This window comes from Monodelphis domestica, chromosome 7 (genome assembly GCF_027887165.1).
Source record: "Monodelphis domestica isolate mMonDom1 chromosome 7, mMonDom1.pri, whole genome shotgun sequence".
NCBI lineage: Eukaryota > Metazoa > Chordata > Mammalia > Didelphimorphia > Didelphidae > Monodelphis > Monodelphis domestica.
The window spans coordinates 289,647,299-289,670,669 of NC_077233.1; the positions used below are offsets into that span (position 1 = coordinate 289,647,299).

Sequence of the window (23,371 nt, forward strand, 5' to 3'; positions counted from 1 at the left end):
ATATGGAACAGCCTCAAACCTTTTTACTTATCAAAGTGAATGTCATTTAACAACTTAATGTATTGATATCTTTGTTGAATTTAGGAATAGCTTCTTTTCAAAATGAGTATTAAAAAAACATATTCAAGATGAACTGGAGGATTTCGAGGTGAACTGGAGAGATCTCCAGGAATTGATGCAGAGTGTAATGAGAACCAGAAGAACATTGTAGACAGAAACCGAAATACCATGGCTCAATCAAATGTAACAGACTTTTCTACTAGTAGCAATACAACGAACCAGAACAATCCAGAGGAACTTATGAGAAAGAATGCTGTCTACATCCAGAGAAAGAACTGTGGGAGTAGAAACACAGAAGGAAAACATATGATCAATCACATGATTTGATGGGGATATGATTGGGGCTTTGGCGTTAAAATTGATCACTCTATTGCAAATATGAATAATATGGAATTAGGTTTTGAACAATGACACATGTATAACCCAGTGGAATTGCTTGTCAGCTCCAGGAGTGGGAAGGGAAGAGGGGAGGGAAAGAATATGGATCATGTAACCATGGAAAGATATTCTAAATAAATAAATAACTTTTTAAAAAACATGTTCAAGAAAAAATTTAATGATTTTTCTCCCTATTTCCAGAAAGTCGTCTTGTAATCTTCATTTGAATAGGTTTGGTTCAGGTATCGTGCCAAGATTTAAGGACTTGAATTTTTAAAAAGTGATCAGTATGGGTTAGAGCCAAGAAGGCAGAGTATAGGCAGCAACCCAGCTGAGTTCTCCCAATATTTCCCTCCAAACAACTTTTAAAAATGTTTCAAGTTAAATTTTAGGATAGAAGAGCTAACGAAAGGTCAGAAGGAGACATTTTTTCCTGCCCAAGACAACTTAGGAGGCCAGCAGGAGAACTCTGTAACATCAACACGGGAACCATCTTGGTGCCTGACAGAAATATCAGGGGTGGGCCTTGAAGGTACTTGAGAAAGCAGCAGTAGGCTGCTTCCAGAGCTCTCAGCCCAGAGATAGTAAGAATGTCAAACAAATGATCAGAAAACAATTACAGGTGAGCATCCCCACCTCCAACTTAGCAGAACCCAATTTGAACATAAAGTTCATAATCAAGAAATAGATTGGAAAAATGAGCAAACAAAAAAAAATGACCATAAAAAGCTACCATGGTGGCAGGGAAGACCAAGATATAAAGATAAAAGATAATAATGTGAAAATCATTACAAGCAAAGGAATGAGAATTCCTGGAAGAGTTAAAGAAATAAATAAAAGTGGTGGAGGAAAATTTGGTAAAAGGAATGACAATGATGCAAAAAATTATGTAAATAGAATCAACAGTTTGGTCAAAGAAGTACAAAAATTACTAAAGAAAATAACATATCAAAACCAGAATTGTCTGGTACAAGAGATACAAAAATTCATTGAAGAAAAGAACCTATTAAAAAAGCAGGATTGGCCAAATAGAAATACAAAAACCTACTGATGAAAATAATTCTTTAAAAGTTAGAAATCTGAAATTAGGCAAGATTGGGCAAATGGAAGCTAATAACCCCACGAGACATTCCTCCCACAATAAAACAAAGTCAAAAGAATGAAAAAATAGACAGACAAAATTAAAATAAAGAGCCAGAGCAAAATGTATTTTGCTTCAATCAGCTGTAATAAAAAAGGCAGGAGTAACAATCTATTTCAAACAAAGCAAAAGAAGACCTATTTAAAAGAGATAATCAGAAAAACTACATTTTGCTAAAAGGTAACAGAAACAATGAGGCAATATAATTTTTAAATTTCCCCTACTTTTTCTGATAATAATCTCATTTCTGAAATATATAGGGGTGAGAAAAATATAAAAATAAGAGCCATTCCCAACTAATTAATAGTCAAAGGAGTTGAACAGCAGTTTTTATAAGAAGTCAAAGCTATCTATAACAATATAAATCTAAATTACCAGAGATTAGAAAAATACAAATTGAGCAACTCTGAGGTACCACCTCAGTTTTTATATGCCTATAAAAAATGGCAAATGCTAGAGGGGTTGAGGGGAAATAGTAAAATAACAAACTCCTGGTAATTCAACTGGATACTGATCTTATCTTTCTGGAGAATAATTTGGAACTATATATAAAGAGCTATAAAACTGGGCATACCTTGTGTCTCAGCAATACCACTACGAGGCCTATATCTGAAATAGATCAAAAGAAAAGGACCTATGTGTCCAAAAATATTTATATCAGTTCTTTTTGTCTTGACAGAGAATTGGAAATGGGATGTGATTGTGAAAGAGTACTATTGTGCTAAAAGAAGTGACAAGGAGGGTCGTTTCAGGGAAATAATATAGGAACAGTGACTACAGAGCCAGAAGATCACTGTGTACAGTAACAGCAATGTTGTAATGATGATGAACTGAAAAAGATGTGGTTACTCTGATCGATACAATGGTACAAGATGATTCCAAAGGATACGTAATGAAAAAACACCATCCATCTCCAGAGAGCAAACTATTTTTTTTGCCTTTTTTTTGGTGATATAATAGACAAGGAAATATATTTGGCATGATTTCTCTTGCATGATTAATATGATTTTGCTTGTCTTCTCAGAAAATAGGGGAATGGTGGGAGGGAGAGAGAATTTGGACCTGAAAATTTAATAAGAAATGAACTTTTAAAATAAGGAATAGACTTTTTTAATCACTTAAAATAAAGTGATCAGTAGGAACAGAGGATTTTTACATGTGCTTAACACTCCTTTTTTTTGCTGGAGTGGTTGTGTATATAATTGTTTTAAATATATGATAAAGAGTTAAACTGAACACTCAACTTTAGTGACAGTTGCAGTGTAGCCATGCTGAAGTAGTATAGCTGAGATAGCTGTAGTGCAGGGGAAATATCTCTAGCTCTGTAGTCAGATCTAGGTTCACAGATATCTTCTCTGAACCTACTTCTATAACCTTCAGGAAATCCCTTAACCTCTCTGAACTTTGAAAAAACACAGGCATATAAATGCACTATTGGGGGATCTCTGAAATGTTGTAGCCATTCTGGAGAGCCATGCCCCAAAAGTCACTAAACTGCATATTCTTTGACCCAACTAAAATATATTCCAAGGAGATTAAAAGTGGAAGAGAGCTCATGTGTACAAAAAGTTTGAGGGGACTTTTTTGTGGTGGTTAAGACATGGAAACTAAGTGGATGTCCATTAATTGGGGAATGGTTAAATAAATCATGGCATATAAATATAATGGAATATTTATTATACCATAAGAAATGAGGAAGGGATATTTTCCAAAAAACTTAGGGAGACTTGTATGAACTGATGGAGAATAAAGTGAGCACAACCAGGAGAACAATTAATACAGTAAGAAAAACATTGTAAATAAAAACAGCTTTGAAGTACTTAAAAGCTCTGATCAATACGATGATCAACCACAATTCCAGTTGACTAATGATGAAGCATACTACCTGCCTCCTCATAGGTAATGAACAAGGATGCAGAATAATGTGTACATTTGCAGACCTAGTCAATGTGGGAGTTTGTTTTGCTCAACTCTGCATGTTTATACAGAGGTTTTATTTTTCTTTTCATTTTGGGGGTGGGAAGAATGCGAAGCTAGGGATAGAGTTGACTAAAAAAAGAAAAGGAAGAAGACAGTTATTAAAAGTTGCTTTTGAAATGCCCAGAAGAAAGTAGGGGGAAGGTCAGAAGAAATAACAAGTAAGAAGGACAGATACCTGGAGGATAAGGAAAAAAATTGTACAAACTGGAACTTGAACTGAGTCTTGAAGAAAATTCAGAATTTTAGGAGACTGAGGTGAGTTAAAAGTTCATTCTAGGTATGTGGGTGGGAGGACAGCCAGTACAAAGGCAGAGATGAGAACATTTGGTGTTGCTCAGTCATTTCAGAGGGTCTGGCTCTTAGTGATCTCATTTTGGAGTTTTCTTGCCAAAGATACTAGAGTGATTTGCCATTTCCTTCTCCGGCTCATTTTACAAATGAGCAGCCTGAGAGTTTCCTCATCAAGATTAAGTGATGACTTGTCTGGGGTCACATTGCTAGTAAGAGTCTGTGGCTAGATTTGAATTGAAGAAGAGTCTTCCTGACTCCAGACCCAGCACTCTATCCACTGTGCTATATTGGGTATCATAGATGAAGAAGAGAGAGAGTCCATTCATTGACATCAGAGAAGGAGAGCAATATAGTGAAGCTGGAAAGATAGACTGAGTCTAGGTTAGGAAGGGTTTAAAAAATGGAACAGAAAATTCATTTGCTTGTAGAGTCAACAGGAGCCATTGAATTTTATTGAGTAAAAGAAACCTGGTTAGATCAACACTTATAGAAAATCACTCTGTCAGCTGAGAAGAGGGTTGAATGGAAGAAGAAAGATTTGAGGAGTAAAATAGTTGCAGTATTTCAAGGGAGAAGATGTGAACTAAGGTGATATCTGGGTAAGTAAAGAGAGGGTCAGATGCAAGGGATGTTGTAGGGGGAGCAATGGCTGTATATTACAACTGATAGGATTGGGGTGTTGAGGATATTACTTAAGTTATGAACCTGGAAGACAGGAATAATGATGGTTTTCTAAACAGAAATAGGAAAGCTTAATAAAGGGGAGGATTTGGAGCAAAAAGATAATGAGTTCTATTTTGGACATGTTGAATTTGAGATGTCTTCAGAATTTTTAATGAAGGGAATTTCCAAGCTCTCCCCTCCTCCAGAGTAGTAGCTACTAAATCTTTTGTGATCCTGAATGTAGTGGGTTGGCATATTTCCCTTTTGGGGAAGCTTATGATATTTTTCCTTTTACCCACAATATCTGGATTAAGGTTACAGTGTTCTGAATATTTTCATTTTGAAATACTTTTTTAAAGAGGTGACCAATGTTTTCTTTTTGCCTTTAGTTTTTGTATATACTTTCTTGAAATATATCCAGGTTGAAATATAGGTTGTTTGGGGATTTTTTGTCATTGTTTTCAAGTTGTCCAGCCATTCCTAAATGGTCTCTTATTGACCTGTTTTCTAAGTAATTTGCTCTTTATAGTAACTACCTTCTTTTTTTCTATTTTTCAGCATTTTGATTTCATGTTAATATTCCTTGTTGTCTCGTGGATTCGTTGCTTTTTTTGAGACCATTCTAATTTTCAATGAGTTCAGTTCTTCAGAAAGGCTTACTCTCATCTGTTCTAAGCTATTAACGATCTTTCTCCCTATGTTTCCTCCCTAGCTATCATTTCATTTAATATTATATTTTGTATCTCTTGTTTCATTTCTTCCAGGCTCTTTTTTAAATTCTTAGAGCCAGAAACATTTTTATATTAGTTTTTTTTATAGTCACTCTGTTTTGGGTTTATCTCCTGGGCTTCTCTCAGTCTAATATCTTCATTGTGTTTAGCATTTTATTCTTTTTTTGTCGTATCTCCATCCTCAATTTTGGGTGGTTCGGTGCAGACTCTTCCCTTCCATACTCTTGGATGGCCCTGCTTGATCCTTAATTCTGTGACTAAGATTAAGCTCCATCTTGTGCAGGAATGTTTGGACTTGGAGTCAGGCTCCTGGTGGCTTTAATTAGACGCGGGCTCCTTCTCTTTCTCCTTCTCTTTCTACATTCCTGAATATAGACTCGAGTCTATCCCCTCCTGTGGCTCTGCTAGTCTCCAGCCCACTGTTGTTGATTGTTTTGGTAACAGGATTCCTTCACTCCTGCAAGACCCCAGGTGCTGCCCTAGTTCTCACTTTTGCTGTGGCTCTTGTGTGCTGGGCTGGCTTTATTTCTTACTGAGGTTTGGGCTGTTCGGCTTTGGCTGTGGATGGAGCAGGAGATGACCACGAGCTGGGGACTGCCCAGGGTCCCGTCTCCTATGGAACCTGTGGAGCCTTTGGCTGGCCACTACGCTAGCTCTGTCTTCTGCTAACATGCTTTGTTAGCCACATTTCCTTGTAATGCTTTGCTAAACTGGCATCCTGGATTGGCTGGAGAAGCTTAGAACTGGTTCACTTTTTTAAAAAAATTGTGCTTCCTTCCTGTTCATTTTTAGAGCTTTACAGGGGTATTTGTGGGGGCACCTTGGCTCTCTGAGGTGCCAACCCTGCCATCTTTCCTGTGAACGTGATGAATATAGAAAGTGGACTCAGTCCTCAAGCAGATAGTCCTTTCTGTGTATACATTGCGACTCCCTATTGAAGTATTCGCTTTTTGAAAGAAGTTTGCTTTTGTCTGTGTGTCGCTACACACAGGTATTGTGACTCAGAAGAGACAGGGAGGTACCCCGAGCATGAAGAACCTCGTTCTAGGGAGAAGGAAATTGATGTTTTAAAAGGTTACATTTTCTCGGGGTTTCCAATTCAGGCATGACTCCATTTGGAATGTTCTTGGCAAGGATACTCTAATTATTTGCCGTTTCTTTCCTCAGCTCATTTTACAGATGAGGAAATTGAGGCAAGCAGGTGACATGCCCAAGGTCACAGAGCTAGTAAGGCTGGATTTAAACTCATGATGATGAGGCTTTCTGATTCCAAGTCTACAGCTGTACCCCCTAGTGCACAGCATGCAGAGTGCTCTCTGTGGGCACATGGCCACCCCCCCCCCCATGACTTTATTACTAGAGAGGCAGAGGGACTAGAGGAGCTGCTTCTCTCCCCTTTCCACTGCGCCTGACCAGAGCTTTTCATCTTCCCATCCCTCTCCCTAGTAGCCCAATGGGAACACAGAGGAAGTAAAATGGGCAGCTCACAGGTGCCAGAGTTGGCATGAAGCAGAGCACTCAGACCACCCCTCTGCCCTCTCTATACTCACTGAGGACATTCCTCTCTTCACCCACCCCTCTGCCCAGCAGCCCACTGGGAGTGCTTTCTCCCTCCCCCGTGTGTGTGTGTGTGGGGCAGGGCATGCAGTCTGGGGGAAGGGCACAACACTCAGGCTGGGGGTGGGGGTGGGGTGGGCCCAGAACTCCATCTCTAAAAGGTTCACCATCACTGACCATAATAGCAAGTTCCTGAACTTGTTCAGTGATCATTCCATTAGAGGGCACAATCTTTCTAATAAGTCATTGTTTGTTAAAATGGGGATTTCATGCATGTGATTCTTCACTTAGTCCACTCGACCACATTGTTCTTCTAAGATGAATTAATTATACCAACGCTACACCACTATCACCACCACCATCACTAGTACTAATAATAATACTAGTAGCAGTTCTGTCTGGGTCAGCAGATGTCATAGCAAAGTCATGAGCTGGCTATGGCGGGGGCCCTATCTAACTCATGCCACTCACTGGGGCTTCTCCTTTGTCAAGTCTTCTTGCCCTTCCTCGCACACTGAACAACATACGACTGCTCTAGGCAAGCCAGAGCCCTCTGGGCGGGAGGGAGCTTCCCGAGAGCCTGGGCTGCCAGGCAGAGCAGTTGATGGCACGGCTCTTAATAAGCAGGCATGAATGCGATTATTATCTCAAGCACGTGTGGAGTCCCAGGAAACATTACTGAAGTGCACATCTAAAGATCCCTTTAACGAGGTAAGAATTCCCTCTCAGCATAGAAACCTAGACGGAGGCTAATGGCCGACAACAGAAGCCAAAGCGATTTGGGCATCATGATGCAACAGTCCGTAATCAGAATATTTGCCCAGAAGACGGTCCTGCAATCACTATTGGTTTGAATGTGGGGGCGTAAACTACGTAGAGGTTGTTTTTACAACATGTTCAGGGTCTGGCTACAAAGTAATGAGACAGTCATTGAGGACATGCTACTTTGTGGCAACCCGGGTGCGAAGCCCTTTAAACAACGTTAACTTGTTTGATGATCATGCTATCCTTGGAGGTAGGCTCTGCTGTTATACCCATTTTACAGCTGAGGAAACAGAGGCGCACCTAAGGTAATTTACTTGTTCAGGGTCACCTAGCTAGTAAGTGTCTGGGGCCAGATTTATTCTTAGTCCAGGTCTCCTAGATGCTAAGTATGATGGTGAACATTAAAATATTATTTTGTCTGAGGAGTGACTGGGGAAAAAAGCTCTAAGGAATACAATAGTATTTTTCTCTAAGGATGACAAATATGAATTATTCAAAGCAAGATCTTTGTAAGAAATGGCAATATGAGTAATTAAAAATTATATTGAACTAATGCACCGTTGCACAGTGAAACTAGCAGAACCAAAACAATATCCACGACGACAACAATGTAAATGAAAAAAAAATCTCTAAATACAAAATTGAATTGAATAATTTTTTTAAAATGAGGGTCGCAGGGTACTGATGATAATGCCTTCCTCTCCTCCCAGCTGAAATACAGGGTTTATGAGGGCAGAATGTTGTGTAGATTGTCAGATATGAGCACAATATTAGGTGCTTTTTGTCATTTTTTTCTTTGCTTTAAGGAAGGACTGAGTATGGATTTTGGAGGGGAGAAGAGAATATAAAACAAGATATTTTCCAAAAACTACCATGAGACCTTTGCCTCAAAAAAAAGCATCAATAAAAGCATATTTTTAAAAATTCTATTTGGGGAGCAGGTAGGCTCGGTGGATGGAAAGCCAGGCCTAGAGATGGGAGGTCCTGGGTTCAAATCCGACCTCAGCCACTTCTTAGCTGAATGAGCCTGGACAAGTGACTTCACCCCCATTGCCTAGCCCTTACTGCTCTCTGGCCTTTTAACCAATACATAGTGTTGATTCCAAGATGGAAGGCAAAAGTTGGTTTTTTTTTACTGGACGGAGATTTTAGATTTTGATATGATAATCTAAGAAATGTGTTTCTACCTTACTAGATATAAGTGATAGACATTTATTCGTAAGCTTTGTTGTTTCTTTTTACTATTTTTCTGAATAAAGGCACCCATTGTTGATTATGCATTCATCTCATGGGCAATTGTCATATGAAGACCTATGTATCAATTGTGGATGGTCTATGTACATTCATTGGTCGTCTTGATCATATTCTGGTGGTTCTTTATTGAGTGACTCGGTCTCCCCTCTAACAAAGAGTAACTAATGTCTGTACATTAGATTCTTCTGGAGTCATGGCTTGATGGGAGAATATCCTAAGCTAGGGAAATGTCTTAATTTGTATCTACTATTGATTTATGAGAAAGCATGGAATAATCATACTTCTACGTAGTTTGCCTGGGCATTTTATTTTATTATAGTTGATAGAAAAGTAAACTATATCAACTTTTGTAAACCAAAACAATAACAACACAAACACAAAAGTTCTTGTAAATGTTTTAACTGAGAATTTTGTGCTTGTACAGTTTGCTGCAATTATATATATATATATATATATATATTTATAAATCAAAAGAAACTTTAAAGATGCTTTTAATTTATTTAATGTCAACTGCCCTCCTGTACTGGAATTTACACATTTAGATGTTAAAATGGATTGTTTTTCATTGCAGTTACCTAAATGAGAAGACTTGCAGCTTTAGTTAAGTCCATCCAAAAGGCATATAGAGTGCAGTGAAAATGGAAAGAACACTGGATAGATCAGCTTTGCATTACTGGCATCATTTCCCTCTGATGCTGGAGAACTTTTCACTACAAATTATGAAAATAATAAAATTGCTTAACTGCAAAAAAATGGGTTTTTAAAAATTCTATTTTGCTTCTCTTTTCTCCACCAAGGAGAATGATTGTTAAAAAAAATGATGAATGCATTTCCTGATAATCTTCTCTCCCCTGGTCCCTTTCCTAATAACAACAAACAATCAGTTAAGAAAAACCGATCAGTAATTTTCTTATTGGTCTATACCTCTCCTCTCTTTGGCAAACTCCTTGAAAAAAATTGTCCATGCTCATGGTTCCAGTTCCCAGTTTTTTCTCCGTCTCTTGTAATTTGGTCCCTGCTTATACCACTGAACCCAAACTGCTTCTCCTGAAATCACCAAAGATCTCATCATTCCTAAATCCATCGGTCTTTCTTCAGTTTTCATTGTGCTTGACCTGTTTGCAACAGTAGAGCCACTCTGGATATTTACTCCTCTTTGAATTTTTCTGACATTATATCAAATCTACTTCTCTAACCCATCCTTCTCAATCTCCTTTTCAGGATTGTTATCTGGGTCCCACCTTCTATTTGTGGGTTTAACCCAGCTTTATTCTGGGCCCTCTGCTCTTTTCTCTCCACATTTTCTGTCCTGTAGATTTCATTCAGGAATTCAACGAACATTTCTATGCAGATAGTGTCACAGTGGATCGTGTGCTGGTCCCGGAGTCAGGAAGAACTGAGTTCAAAGCTGGTGTCAGGCACTTAGCTGTGTGACTTCAGGCAAGTCACTAAAACTCCATTTCAGTTACCTCATCTGTAAAATGAAGATAATAATAGCATCTACCTCTAGAATTATTGTGAAATTCAATTAAGATCACATTTGAAAAACACTTAACAAAGTGCCTGGCATGTGTTCAGTATTATATAAAGGCTAGCTATGTTATTATATGAAATCCAAATGGGCATATCTAAACCATATTTCTCTACGAAATGCTAGGAGGTATATGTCAACTTCTTAGTGAACACCTCCATTTATATGACCCATAGACATCTCAAACTCCTCAGATGCCAAAGAGAACTGTTTATGTTTTCCACAGTCCTATGAAAATCCCCCAAACAAATAAAAGTACAAAATTGCCTGTAGTTCTTTGTGGTCCACTTTTAAAAAATTATTTATTTAGAATATTTTTCCATGGTTACAAGATTCATGTTCTTTCCCTCCCCTGTCCTCCTCTCTTCCCCCTCCTGGAGCCAATGAGCAATTCCACTGGGTTATACAAAACTTATTTCCATATTATTAATATTTGCAATACAGTGATCATTTAAAGTCAAAATCCCCAATCATGTACTCATCAACCCATGTGATCAAGCCGTTGGTTTTCTTCTGTGTTTCTTCTCCCACAATTCTTTCTCTGGATGTGGACACATTCTTTCTCATAAGTTTCTTCCTCAGAATTGTCCTGGTTCATTGCATTGCTACTGGTAGAGAAGTCTATTAAATTTGATCGTGCCACAATGTATCTGTCTCTGTGTACAACGTTCTCCTGGTTCTGCTCCTCTCACTCTGCATCACTTCCTGGAGGTTGTTCCAGTTCACTTGGAATCCTTCCAGTTCATTATTCCTTTGAGCACAATAGTGTTCCATCACCAACATATACCACAATTTGTTCAGCCATTCTCCAGTTGAAGGGCATCCCCTTGTTTTCCAATTTTTTACCACTACAAAGAATGCAGATATAAACATTTTTGTACATGTCTTTTTCCTTATGATCTCTTTGGGGTACAAACCCAGCAGTGCTATGGCTGGATCAAAGGGAAGACAGTCTTTTAAAACCCTTTTGGACATAATTCTAAATTATGTGGTTCACTTTTGTAGTGGCATAAGAGAAGGGAAGAAGCTGCTAAGAAACTCCCAGTTTTTAGACTGTCTATAAATATTATTTTATTCACTCTCTAAATGTGAGTTGCCTGTTCAGTTATCAATGAATGTAAATATTACTGTATGAACTGGATTGTAGCAATGTTAATATTCTTGCTATAAACTAAATCAGAAGAAGTGAAGCTAAATGGAATGGCTCACAGGTTCTCCTTAAAGAGATAGATCAGATCATTTATTAATTAATCAACAAGCATTCATCAGATACTATGTGCCAGACCTTTTGCTAAGAAACAGTTCTTGTCTTCAAGAGCCTAAAGTCTTGTAAGGAGAGAAAAAGAAAACATATATAGATATGTGTGTACGTGTGCACATGTGTGTATACATGAATATATGTATGTATGAATATATGTATTTATACACACACACATATATATATATGGTACATACAGAATGAATGGAAAATAATTTTTAAAGGGAAGGCACAGTAGCGGGGGGGACTTTAGCTAAGATTGAATTAACCATGTGATGGTTATATTGCAGAGGAGATTCTTTTTCAGTTATAAGTTGGATTAGACAACTTCCAAGGTCTTTTCCCTCTGAAATTGTTGAATTGTTCATTTTTCCTCACTATGCACAAAACTAGGAACTGGGAGGATCTAGGGTAGAGTTCGTTTTTCCTGGAGTTCAGAGGCATTCTCAGGCTGTATCTTCCTACTACTATCCCTAGAACTATCCTGAAACAAGATTGATCTCCATTCCATAACCTCCATTTTGATCAACATTCTCTTCAGACTGAACCATTTCCTTTGTAAGAGGCTGTTGATCACCAAAGGTTCTCACATTTTAATTGACTCAGACTTTTCGAGTATGATCTTATGATCAAATCAAAGAGTTTCAGTCAAATGTTTTTGGTCAAAGTTTTTGATCAAAATGGCCCTCAATAATAAGGAAAAAGACTTGTACAAGAATATTCATAGCTGCGCTCTTTGTGGTTGTGGTGGCCAAAAATTGGAAAATGAGGGGATGCCCTTCGATTGGGGAATGGCTGAACACATTGTGGTATATGTTGGTGATGGAATACTATTGTGCTCAAAGGAACAATGAACTGGAGGGATTCCATGTGAACTGGAACGACCTCCAGGAAGTGATTCAGAGCGAAAAGAGCAGAACCAGGAGAACATTGTACACAGAGACCGATACATTGTGGTACAATGGAATGTAATGGCCGTCTCTACTAGCAGCAATGCTAGTACTGTTCAATCCTGAACAACTTGGAGGGATCTATGAGAAAAAAAAAACACTATCCACATTCAGAGGAAAACCTGTGGGAGCAGAAACACAGAAGAAAAATAGCTGCTTGATTACATGGGTCGAGGGATGTGTTTGGGGATGTAGACTGTGAATGAACATCTTAGTGCAAACATCAACAACATGGAAATAGGCTCTGATCAAGGACACATGTAAAACCCAGTGCAATTGCAAGTTGACTGCAGGAAGGGTAGGGGAAGGGAGGGAGGGAAATAATGTAATTCTTGTAACCAAGGAATAATCTTCTAAATTGACTAAATAAATTAATTTTTTAAATGGCCCTCAAGACCACATGGATGCCTTTCTTTCTTGCTCTGCTATTTCAGGAAGCTTATAATATGGAAATTATTAATAAACATCGTAACACTAAGATTTTTTCATAATCAAAGCTTGGAGTCCTCTCCTCACCAACCAAGAAGAAAGTTCTAGCCAGCTGGATAGAAAAATAGTCCTTTAAAATAGATTTTCATCCGTAGTATGCCATGATAAACACTGGCATCCCCAATTTACCCTTTCTTTATGTAATTAAAGATGCAACTCAATAGCAATTCAGAACAATCTAATCTTTATCTAGAGAAAATGACTTTAAAGTAAAACAGCAAATAAACAACTTCAAAAGAATGGTAAACTCTATGTAAATATTTATCCTTTCCAATGGAAATAAAAAAAGTAAAAAAAACATTACATTAGTCATCTGGATTCTTAATCAGGGGAAGGTTCACCATATTGGATGTGAGTTGTTCCTGGCTGATGAAGACACTTTCTACTCTGATGGACCATTCACATTATTAATGCCATTCCTATCTGCTTCAGCTCTCTCCAGCATGTGTGCCTGCCTACTCAGGTCTCCTGATGCTACTCTTCATATTCACACTAGACAAAAGATCCTGGTCTGGCAGAATTCCATTGCTCAGGTTCAGACTGTGCCCTAGTCCAAACTCTTCCTAGGTTGGGAAACCTGCAACTCCCAGAAGCCCGTGCAGTTTTTATGAAATCTCATCCTAAGCTGCAGGAATTGATCTCAACATCTTGTTATATTCCTTGCTGGGTTTTTCAATTTCACAGTTCCTTGCAAAAAATCTGTGGCATGTTTCTCATATGAAATGATAGATCATATCATTGAAACACAATTAACAAAACAAAAATACCAACCAACACCTTAGGATGTCATTCATAGCAACCAAGTGGTCAGCATCACACCACTATTTCTTTCTTTCTTTCATCATTCTTCTTAAACTGAAGATATATTCGAGTAGCCAAATTTCTCCAGCTTCTTTCTCAGGCCAGAGATATACTGGTTAGTATCTATTATCTGCTGATACTCAGAGCCTTGAAAACACACGTCACTAGGCACGCAAATCTCATGCCCAAACATCGTCAAGCGAGCCATAAAGCTATTGGCATTATTCTTTGTGAAATTTTACACATGAATTAGGAATGCCTTATGTTGACTCTATGAAGATTTTTGTTCTTGTCTCAATGCCCCTTTTACACATTAATCAGTATAAATTGAAAAACCAACGTGAAGGGTAGGCACCCTTTGGGGTGGTAAGGTACTGGGCCAGCCAAAGCGTTCCTTCGAAGTCTGTCTTGGTCGAAATAGATCCTAGCAAAGTCCAGATGCTGAGAAATATTTTTCCGCCATACTGTAACAGTTTGGGAAGCTTTCTGGTCCACGATTGAGTGTCCATATCTACATGTGAAACGGTCAGTCACCACCCCTGTATGCTTTCTACTCTTGCTATGTCCTTCAAGTGGCAGGAAGTCGCTGCAGTACTTCTGTTCTCCAAATATACTTTTCTTTCCATTCAGTGACCACACGTTTCACACATCTCTCTTGACCTGTTGGTTAAATCATCATGTAAAGCTTTCGTGACTATTGGAAAATTTGCATTCTGGAGAACCAGTTATTCTGGTGTCACATGTGGGATAAGTGACAGTATGGAACTTGCTGAACAGATCCAATATTCCATTGTCTTTATGGGTCTGACACTTGCATCTTTTGGTGCCATTTTCTCATTTTAGTGGCCTGAATTAATTTATACAGTCCATTGGCTTTCTGTTCCCTTTTCCACTCTTCTGCCGAAAACTAAGACAAAGAATGAGAATTGAATAAAAAGAGTTCCTGCGCGATCTCTCTACTGAAAGTCCTCAACTTCCCATCTGTGTTACTCTTTGCCTGAAGTCTCTAGCTCCTAGCTTTCTTGCTTTCTTTTGCAAGGGTCACAGAGCATCTGAATCCATACTGGTCTTCTTTGGCTGACAATGTCTACTAAATTCATAGCTGACTGTTGATTCTATCCGTTTCTGGCAATCAGCATCTAATTTAGCACTTGCCAAATTGAATTGTTGTCTACTGGATTTCAACTTTATTCTACATAGAGAATCTCTGAACCTATCAGTTATAGCCCGTCACGGCAAAGTCAGGAAGTGCAGCTTATGAATGGGATGATCATTGTCACCCATTCCTCTGCTGACAAATGAAAATGGTTTTTGGTAGCCTTCTTTATCTTGGTACAGAATCCCCAAGCTGGAATTTGTGTAGGGGGGAAAAGTTTGTTTGGATCTGTACAGTCCAGCATACGAGCCAATCAGCCAAGTCTGTGAACATTTACCCAAGTCTGTTTGTCCACCACTTATAAAAGACTTTGGGGGTTTTAGTATAACTTTATATTGTTGTGGAGGATGGCTAGATACTTCAGTGGATAGAGCACGTGGCCTCAAGTCAGGAAGATCTGAGTTCAAATCCAGAACCAGAACTCACAACCTCTGTCTGCCTTTATTTATTAGAGAAGGAAATGGCAAACTGCTCTAGTATCTTTACCAAAAAAAAAACCCATGTATATTCTAAGCAGGATATGGTCCATAGTGTCAAAAAGAGTCAAACGCAACTGAAAACAAATTGTTGGTACTTCTGCTTTTGCATTTTTGCATATACCTAAATAAGGTTATTCAGCGGCTTAGCAGCAGCAGTATAGTTTCTAACAAATTTGCAACAATAAACAGAAAATCCTAAAAAAGTTCTTAGGTCTTAAATGTTCTTTGAATGTGGTCAAGCCAGTAACACTTCTGTCTTCTCTAGGTCTACGATATATCTTCTTCTTAAAAAAAACCCCAACATTTTATTTTCTACCACTACATGTAAAAACAATTTTTTAACATTCATTTAAAAAAAGGTTTGAGTTCCAAATATTCTCCCTTCTAGATGGTAAGTGATCTGATATAGATTTTATATACGTAATCATGTAAAACATTTTCCCAAACATTTTTTGGAGATCTCAAATGAATAAAAAGGAAGAGGAAGAGGAAAAGAAAATGAAAAAGAGTATGTTTTAGCCTGCATTCAGAATCCATCAGTTCTTTCTTGGAAGGCAGATGACATTTTTCATCATGAGTCACTGGGATTGTCTTGGATCATCGCATTGCTGAAAATAACAGTTTTTTTACATAATAACAAATTATATTTATATATATATATATATTCATATAACAAATTATAAAAAACAAATTAAAACATAGAAAACAAAATAAAAATAATGACAAAACAAGAACACATATGATACCAGTGGAATCACGCGTCGGCCACGGGGGGTGGGAGGGAGGAAAAGAAAATGATCTTTGTCTTTAATGAAAAATGCATGGAAATGATCAAATAAAATACTATAAAATTAAAAAAAAATAATGACAAAAAATAACAGAAAATTACAGTTGTTCTTCAAAAAAATATTGTAGTCATTGTGCACAATTTCCTAGTTCTACTCAATTCACTTTGCATCAGTTCATGTAGATGTTTCTCTATTTTTCTAAAATCATCCTCTGCCATTTCTTAATGTTATGTCTTCTTGAGATCCTATTTGACCTACTTGACAGAGGCTCTATAAAATTACCGTTCATTCTGAAGTATATCAGGCACGTCTTTTCCCTTTGGTTGATCTGATCTTTTACTCAGTCTTTCTTCCTATTCTGCTGACTCCTAGAGATAATAATGTCTCCCAGATACACACTTGGGCAAGTAAGGTACAGTTTATAGGGATGAGAATCATTTCTAAATTGGTAAATTATAAAAGGGATACGAATAGGCAGCTTTCAGATAAAATCTAAGCTATCTGGCAAAATGTAAAATTGGAATTATTTGATCATCTTTCTCAAACCTGTACTAAAATAGTCAATATTAGACTGGATTCCGTTTTATACTTTAGCTGTGCAAATTGGTTAAAATGACATATAAAAAACTGGAAACCCTGGCTGTAAATATGCGACCTGGGGTCTGAACCAGGGGAAAGTTCACCAGGAACTGGTCCTCACTGTCCTTTCTGACAAATACACCAACCTCTCTGATGGAGCCTGAGTGCACTCAATACCATTCTTTTCTACTTCAGCCATCTGCCTATCTGTGCTCTTGTTTCTGCCTGCTGTGCTCTCCTGCTTTCAGATACTCTTGTCTTTACTGTGCCCCATCCTAGACCTCTTTAACCGATCCTGGGATTGGAGAATGCCATTCCCCATGCTTAAACTGTGCAACAATCCAGTCTCTTTCTGGGCTGGGAAGGCTACTAGTAGCACAAGTCTATGTGACTATTCTGAACCCTCTCTCCTTCCTGCCTGCAGAAATTGGTCCCAGTATGGGGCTGGATTATGAAGAGTTTGTGAGGAAACTGTGTGTGTGTGTGTAGGGGGGTTTGCAGTGTATTCTGGGAGTGCTGGTGCCATCAGGCTGATGAGAGGACAAAGAAAAAGCAAGAAACTGAAATGAACTCTTCTATTAAGAAGACTATGGACCCAGCTGTGTGACCCTGGGCAAGTCACTTGACCCCCATTGCCTAACCCTTACCACTCTTCTGCCTTGGAGCCAATACACAGTATTGACTCCAAGACGGAAGGTAAGGGTTTAAAAAAAAAAAAAAAGAAGACTATGGAGAGGAGAGGCTTTTTGAGGCTTTAGTCAGAATCTGGGGTAAACCGAGTGCTTACGTTTTATTTCCAGAAATGAAATCATCTACTATTATGTGAGGGTTTGAAGTCAACTCAGGTAACAAAGTTTTTCTTATGGACAAAATATTGTAAAAGGTCCATGTTTTATTATTGATTTCATTTGTCACTAAATTATCTGTTCAGTAACTTTAATATTTATGTAATCAGGCCATATTAGGGTATTTAATGCATAGAGATAGAGAACGACTATTGAAAAAGGGTTTTCTATCTTATTAAATAATATCCAATAAACTAAGATGTTTAATGAATGAGAAAAAATTGTATTTTTTCCATCAGAAAGAAAATATCCAAAATATCTTGGGTTTACTGTAGAGCTTGGGAATAGAAAGATTAAATCTGGGAGGGAGTCAAGTAGTAGAATGGAAAATGATCTGCAAGTGAATGGTCTGTTGCCACATTTTCTTATTACTATTGGCTTGAGGATGGTTATTTTCAGTGCTTATATACCAGTGCAGGGCCAGAAAGCAAGTCTCGCAGTGTGGGACCTTTTATAGGAGGACCGTTCTTTTATCAGACTTTTGGGACTGTTTCATTGGTGCATTTAAAGCTGATTTTATTTTCCTAAATTCTCACCAGAAAAAAAAATGACGAATCTGATCTGCCAGTGGTTCTGAGTTTTAGATGTTTTAAGTTTAAGTTTAAGAGATTTAGATGGACTAGAGAATGAATATTTTCCTCTTGTCCTCCTCCTTTGGTGAGCCTTTAATCCCAGCTCCTAACAACTACAGAACAGATAAAATGAATTGTTCTCTCCCATAGGGCTGTGCAGCTGCAAAGCTGCCTCCCACCCCTGCACCCCGGCCTTCTCGGCTTGTTTAGCAAACGTTTCCTACCTCTAGAACGTCCAAGAAGTCTGCTGGGTTTGGGGCTGGCTGACTTTGATTCAGATGTTCCAGCCATGTCAGTGTAGCCTCCCTCTCCAGATTTCTTTGTTTATCCAGCAGTTCATTACTTAGGAGTTGCTTGTCAAAGTAGGTTAAATATCCTTTGGGAAACACGGCCCCATCTTTGAGACACCACAAATATGTTTAATACCAGAAAGATTGGCTCGATAAGAAAACTGTCACAGACTTGCATCACCAAAAAAATGTCCTCTTATTGCTGTTGAGTTTCTGAGAGCCTCCGTGAGCCCTGGCAAAGCTCAGGGTTGTCCAGTTCTGCAGCAGACACTTGAGGAGGACATGGAGAGGAGGAGGCAAACGATGGCTGATGATTGGTTCTAACTACTTGACCTTTTGACCTCTCCTTCAGATATATGACCAAGATGGGACGCTGCAGCACTTTATTGATGGCGGGGAGCCCAGCAAGTCAAGCTGGATGAGGTACATTCGATGCGCTCGGCACTGCGGAGAACAAAATCTAACGGTGGTCCAGTACAGGTAAGGCATAGCTTCATTCATTTGCGTGTACGGAAGCCCAAACACCACATCTCGGGGACCTTCTCAGTGGCTCCCAGAAATATCGCCCAGCATGACGGCGGCCAGAACTGGTGAACAGCATTTCCCCGAGGATGCTTAGTTCTTCATTTTTAGGAGTTTGAGAATAAGGTTACTGGGAAGAGAATCTCCTCCTTCTACACTGCACAGAATGGAAGTCAAGCCTGTTAAACGAAAGCAATAATATTATATCTATTATAACAGTGCTTTGAGAGGTCCCCAGGGTGTCACGATGGATGGAGGGCAAACTCGGAAGGTATTCAGAACCGGCTTCAAGCACTCTTGGACACTCACTGGAGAGGGGTTTGTGCAGATCCTTCAGCTCCTCCGGCCGTGCATCAACCTCAGGAGCAAAGTTCCGCAGTTGCAGTCCGTCTGCATCGGTGTAAATTCCGCACCCCAATAAAGTCAGAATTTGCGCCAAGGTCTTTCAGCTGGTAGCTACCTCGGTGTGACGTGGACGACAGACAGAGCCAAGAGCTGAGTCTCGGGGCACAGGATGACGTCAGAGGCCCTGAGTCTCGCGGGATTTGGTCCCTTGTTCTTTAGACGTCCCCTCCAACATCCTCCCAGTCCATGGCCTTCAGGTTCTCTCTAAGGGGAAATTCTTCACCCACCCAAAGGCAGTGCGTGAACCCCCGGCCCAGGTAACCCTCACAGGAATGCGGACAGATTGCTCTGCAGCACCTGGCGGGGCCCCGAGTACCCATTTTCCATCTGATCCCTCAGAATGTGGCTTTAGGTTTCCCAGTGACCCGGATGGGGTTCTGTGCAGATTAGGATGTGGAGGTTTCTGGAGAGTTTATAAGACGGTAAAGCCCATCAGCCCAGCCAGCGCACCTGTTGTTCAGGCATCTCTCCCTGCACTGCCAGGGTTCGAGTGGAAGTGAGGAGGCAGATGCCAATCAATGGGAAAAAGCCCCAAATAACTCAGAGCCCAGCCAAGTGTTCTCACCCCAAAATCTCACGAAAACAATACGCAACCTCAGTTATAAAGAGTCGGGTTCCCTTTGCTATCAGCAGCAACTGGTGAGCTTTATCAGGCATTCTAGAGGCATCAAAGCAGGATTCCCACCTGGGGCCCTCTTGCCTCCTTGCCCACAGCGATGTGTTTTCTTTTCTGGTTAGATTTTTCGAAGGACACATTTCCGATTTCTCCCTGACACGGGCTAAACGTTGCCCAACCTGCTGTGCTCCCTCCATTGTCCCCACGCTGGAGGAAGCCGTCTGACTGGACGCTGCCTCTCTGTGTCAGTGTTCTGTCCTCCCCTCAAACCAGGAAGAGGACAGTTGGAAGGAAAGATCGGCGTCGGGTGTCCGAGGGAGCCTTTGCTGGCGCTTCCCCCGACTTTTTGGAGGACTTTCCTCCAGAGGAGCAGCCAAGGCTAGCGAAGGGCTGGTACCCACAGAACTTCCCCAGACCGAGGCCCCAGAGCTCAGCAAAGACCCCCAGGAAGGTGGGCATGAGTAAGTCATCGGGGCTGTCAATATGAAGTGAATTTTACAAGTGGCCTTTCATGATGGAGCTTTTACTTCGAGTTCCCCCTGCGATCTGTTTTCGATTACTTCAGATCTTTCTCAAATGAACTACAAAAACACAATTTAAAAAACTGGCATCCATCACCAGTGACTCAGGCCAAGTGTAAGAAAATAGAAAAGTTGGACCCCGAAGAGGCAGCCTCATTTTTATTGTGCATGGCCGTCCTCTTCACAAGGAGTCAGCTGGTTTAGATTCGTTCTGTTATGATTTGTAATATCTAAATGGAATTTTCTTCAAAGCGCCCTTGATTGATTGACCCTCAGCTGAACGTTTTGTTTTTATTTTGAGGCTGACAATAATGTTTGTTGGCATGTGTTCTCCTTCAACTGTGTGGGGACGCCATGAAGCTATCTTTATGAGTCATCCATCCACAATACTAAATACATGTCAGCAAAGGAAATATTATCCGAAAAGGGAAAAATCCCTTTGATGTGCTTCAGCATGCAGAGATTTCTGCGAGTTTTGGAAGCTCGGCCTGCTTGTAAGGGACGGTGTACGCTTACACTTTTTTTCTCTCCTTCGGCCTGCTCCAGGCCCGAGAAGACCACCCATTGCTTGAAAACAGTTCTGCTCTTTCAGCAGCAAAGTGTGTCATTGGGTTTTAGCACATTCATTTGCCGGACCGCTGTGTTTACGTGAAGGGAAGCCAAATGGAGAGATGAAATGTTACAAGGCTCAAGTACAAAGTCCTCTTGATTTCCCTCAAGTTTGGCCATGCCGGTAATTTATAGCACGGCTCCGCTTTTGATTTTTGAATGTAACGGTGGAAAGAATTAATAAAATGCGCCGCTTCGGGAACGCTGGAGGAGGAGGGGTCAGGAGGGCCAGACAACGGCTGGAGTTTTTGTCAGATATTCATAGAATGCTGGGGAAAAACATTCTGCTTAGCTAGCAGTGCCCTCGTGAGACAGAATGGCACTGAGTGAGGAAAATAACAAGATAAATGAAATTTTTGCAGCTGCAAGTAAAATATTGAGAATCTGCACTTTTTTATTGATCTTTATGATCCTATTGCCAAGAGCCACTTTGTGGTGACAAAATATGTTGACAAGTGCATATCTCACTGCCATGAAAAATGTGGTGAAGGATTCTCCTTGTGTCTGCAGTGTTCTACAAGGAACAAATTGCACTGCTAGGGCCAATTCCTTACAGAAAGACGAAATTTAAGGCTTACCAGCCCTAAATACTTTTATCTTGAACTTCAGGCTAATCCTTGTAGCCATTCTTCATTGAAAAGGGAAAAAAGCCCGATGGCAGTCTCACATCTTTTTCCAGCCCAGAGATATTTTTTCTCCAGTGCACTGGCTGTTGTAAAAAATGTTCATTTCTTTGTACTTTAGCCGTATCGTTCTGGGGCCTCATCTATCACAGTGAAGTGTTCCTCTTGGATTTATTGACTTTCTCTCGGACTCGGGGGCTGGACTCTTCTCCTGTATCAAAATTGAGGGAGAAAAAGGCCCCCAAGATTTTTTTTCACCAGGTCCGGAGATGGCAGCACAGTTTAGTGTCATTGCAGATGGTGTAACCTCCAGTTCCAAGCTGCAGACATCTCCGTAATGCTTCCCTTCAAACAGGAAGACAACATCCCGTCAGGCTGGCACCCAGCGCCTTTTCCATTTTCAGCCAGAGGAGATTTTTCTCCCGACAGAATGGATCATTTCTCTACAAGCTCCTGGTTCTGGTCCCTTTCGGATCAGACAGTCTTTTGGGTCTGTAAAGAAGCCCTTTTGAGGGATGGCGTGGAAATCAATGCGAGTTGTCTGACAGGCTCTTGGGTTCTGGGCACTAAGCGAGGTCTGGTGCTGATCTGGCAGGTACAGATTTAGGACTCAGAGGCGGTTTCGGAAGGGCAGGGCAGGAACGTTCAAGGGCCGTCGGTATGGAGAGAGCATGTCGCTCAGCTGGCTTTTCTGTTTGTTTTGCACAGGTCCAACATATTCTACCGAGCCTGCATCGACATCCCCAGGGGCACCGAGCTTCTGGTGTGGTACAATGACAGCTACACCTCTTTCTTCGGGATCCCTCTACAGTGCATCGCCCAGGATGAAAACCGTAAGAACTCCTTTTGGCTTTAAATCCACGTCCCAAAGCCAGCGTTTAAAGGCGAGCTTCGCAAAGGGCTTCTTTCTGCTGGTGAAGTTTGGCATGCAGTGAGAAGGGGTGCCACTTTGTTGTCAATGCTTTGCTTTTACCAGGATTCCCTTTACTTCCATTTCCACGAGCCCTTCCTTCTCCCACTTCACACATCTAATCCACTTGCCGAGTCTTCTCGATGCCACATGTCGTATTTTCCTTTGACTTTTCACACATAAAGCCTTTGCTCCTATCTGAACTGTTGCTGTATTTTCCTAACTGGGCTCCCTGTGTCTTCTCTCCCTTCTTCCATCCATCTTCCTCACAGCAGCCAAAGCAATGTTCCTTAAAGCACAACCCTGACCACCTCCATTCCCTGCTCAAAAATCAACAATGGCTCCCTATTGCCCCCAGAATAAAATGCGTGCTCCTCTGTTTGGCATTTTGGGTCCAAAATCTGGCTCCAGCAACTGCTCTTCACACAGTCTGTGTTCTAGCTAAGCTGGGCTTCTTGCTGTTTCTCATTCGTGACATTCCATCTCCTATCTCCACGCCTTTGCAGAGGCTGTCTTTGATTCCTGGAATGCCTGACCTTTCCCCTAAGAGTGCCTTGTTTCCTTCACATCTCAGCTCAAGCCCACCTCCTCTATGAGACCCTCCTGA

At 40.2% G+C, this 23,371-nt stretch overlaps 1 protein-coding gene across 2 annotated transcripts in view; it reads left to right on the top strand.

Annotated features, from left to right (window-relative positions):
- The window catches only part of PRDM6 (PR/SET domain 6), a 147,325-nt gene that overhangs the window by 85,289 nt on the left and 38,665 nt on the right, over positions 1-23,371 (top strand). For both annotated transcript variants that reach the window (XM_001363514.4, XM_056804508.1), the window contains 2 exons: positions 18,911-19,038; positions 22,563-22,687. In XM_001363514.4, the coding sequence (XP_001363551.1) occupies positions 18,911-19,038; positions 22,563-22,687 (253 nt within the window). The remainder of the gene's footprint in view (positions 1-18,910; positions 19,039-22,562; positions 22,688-23,371) is intronic.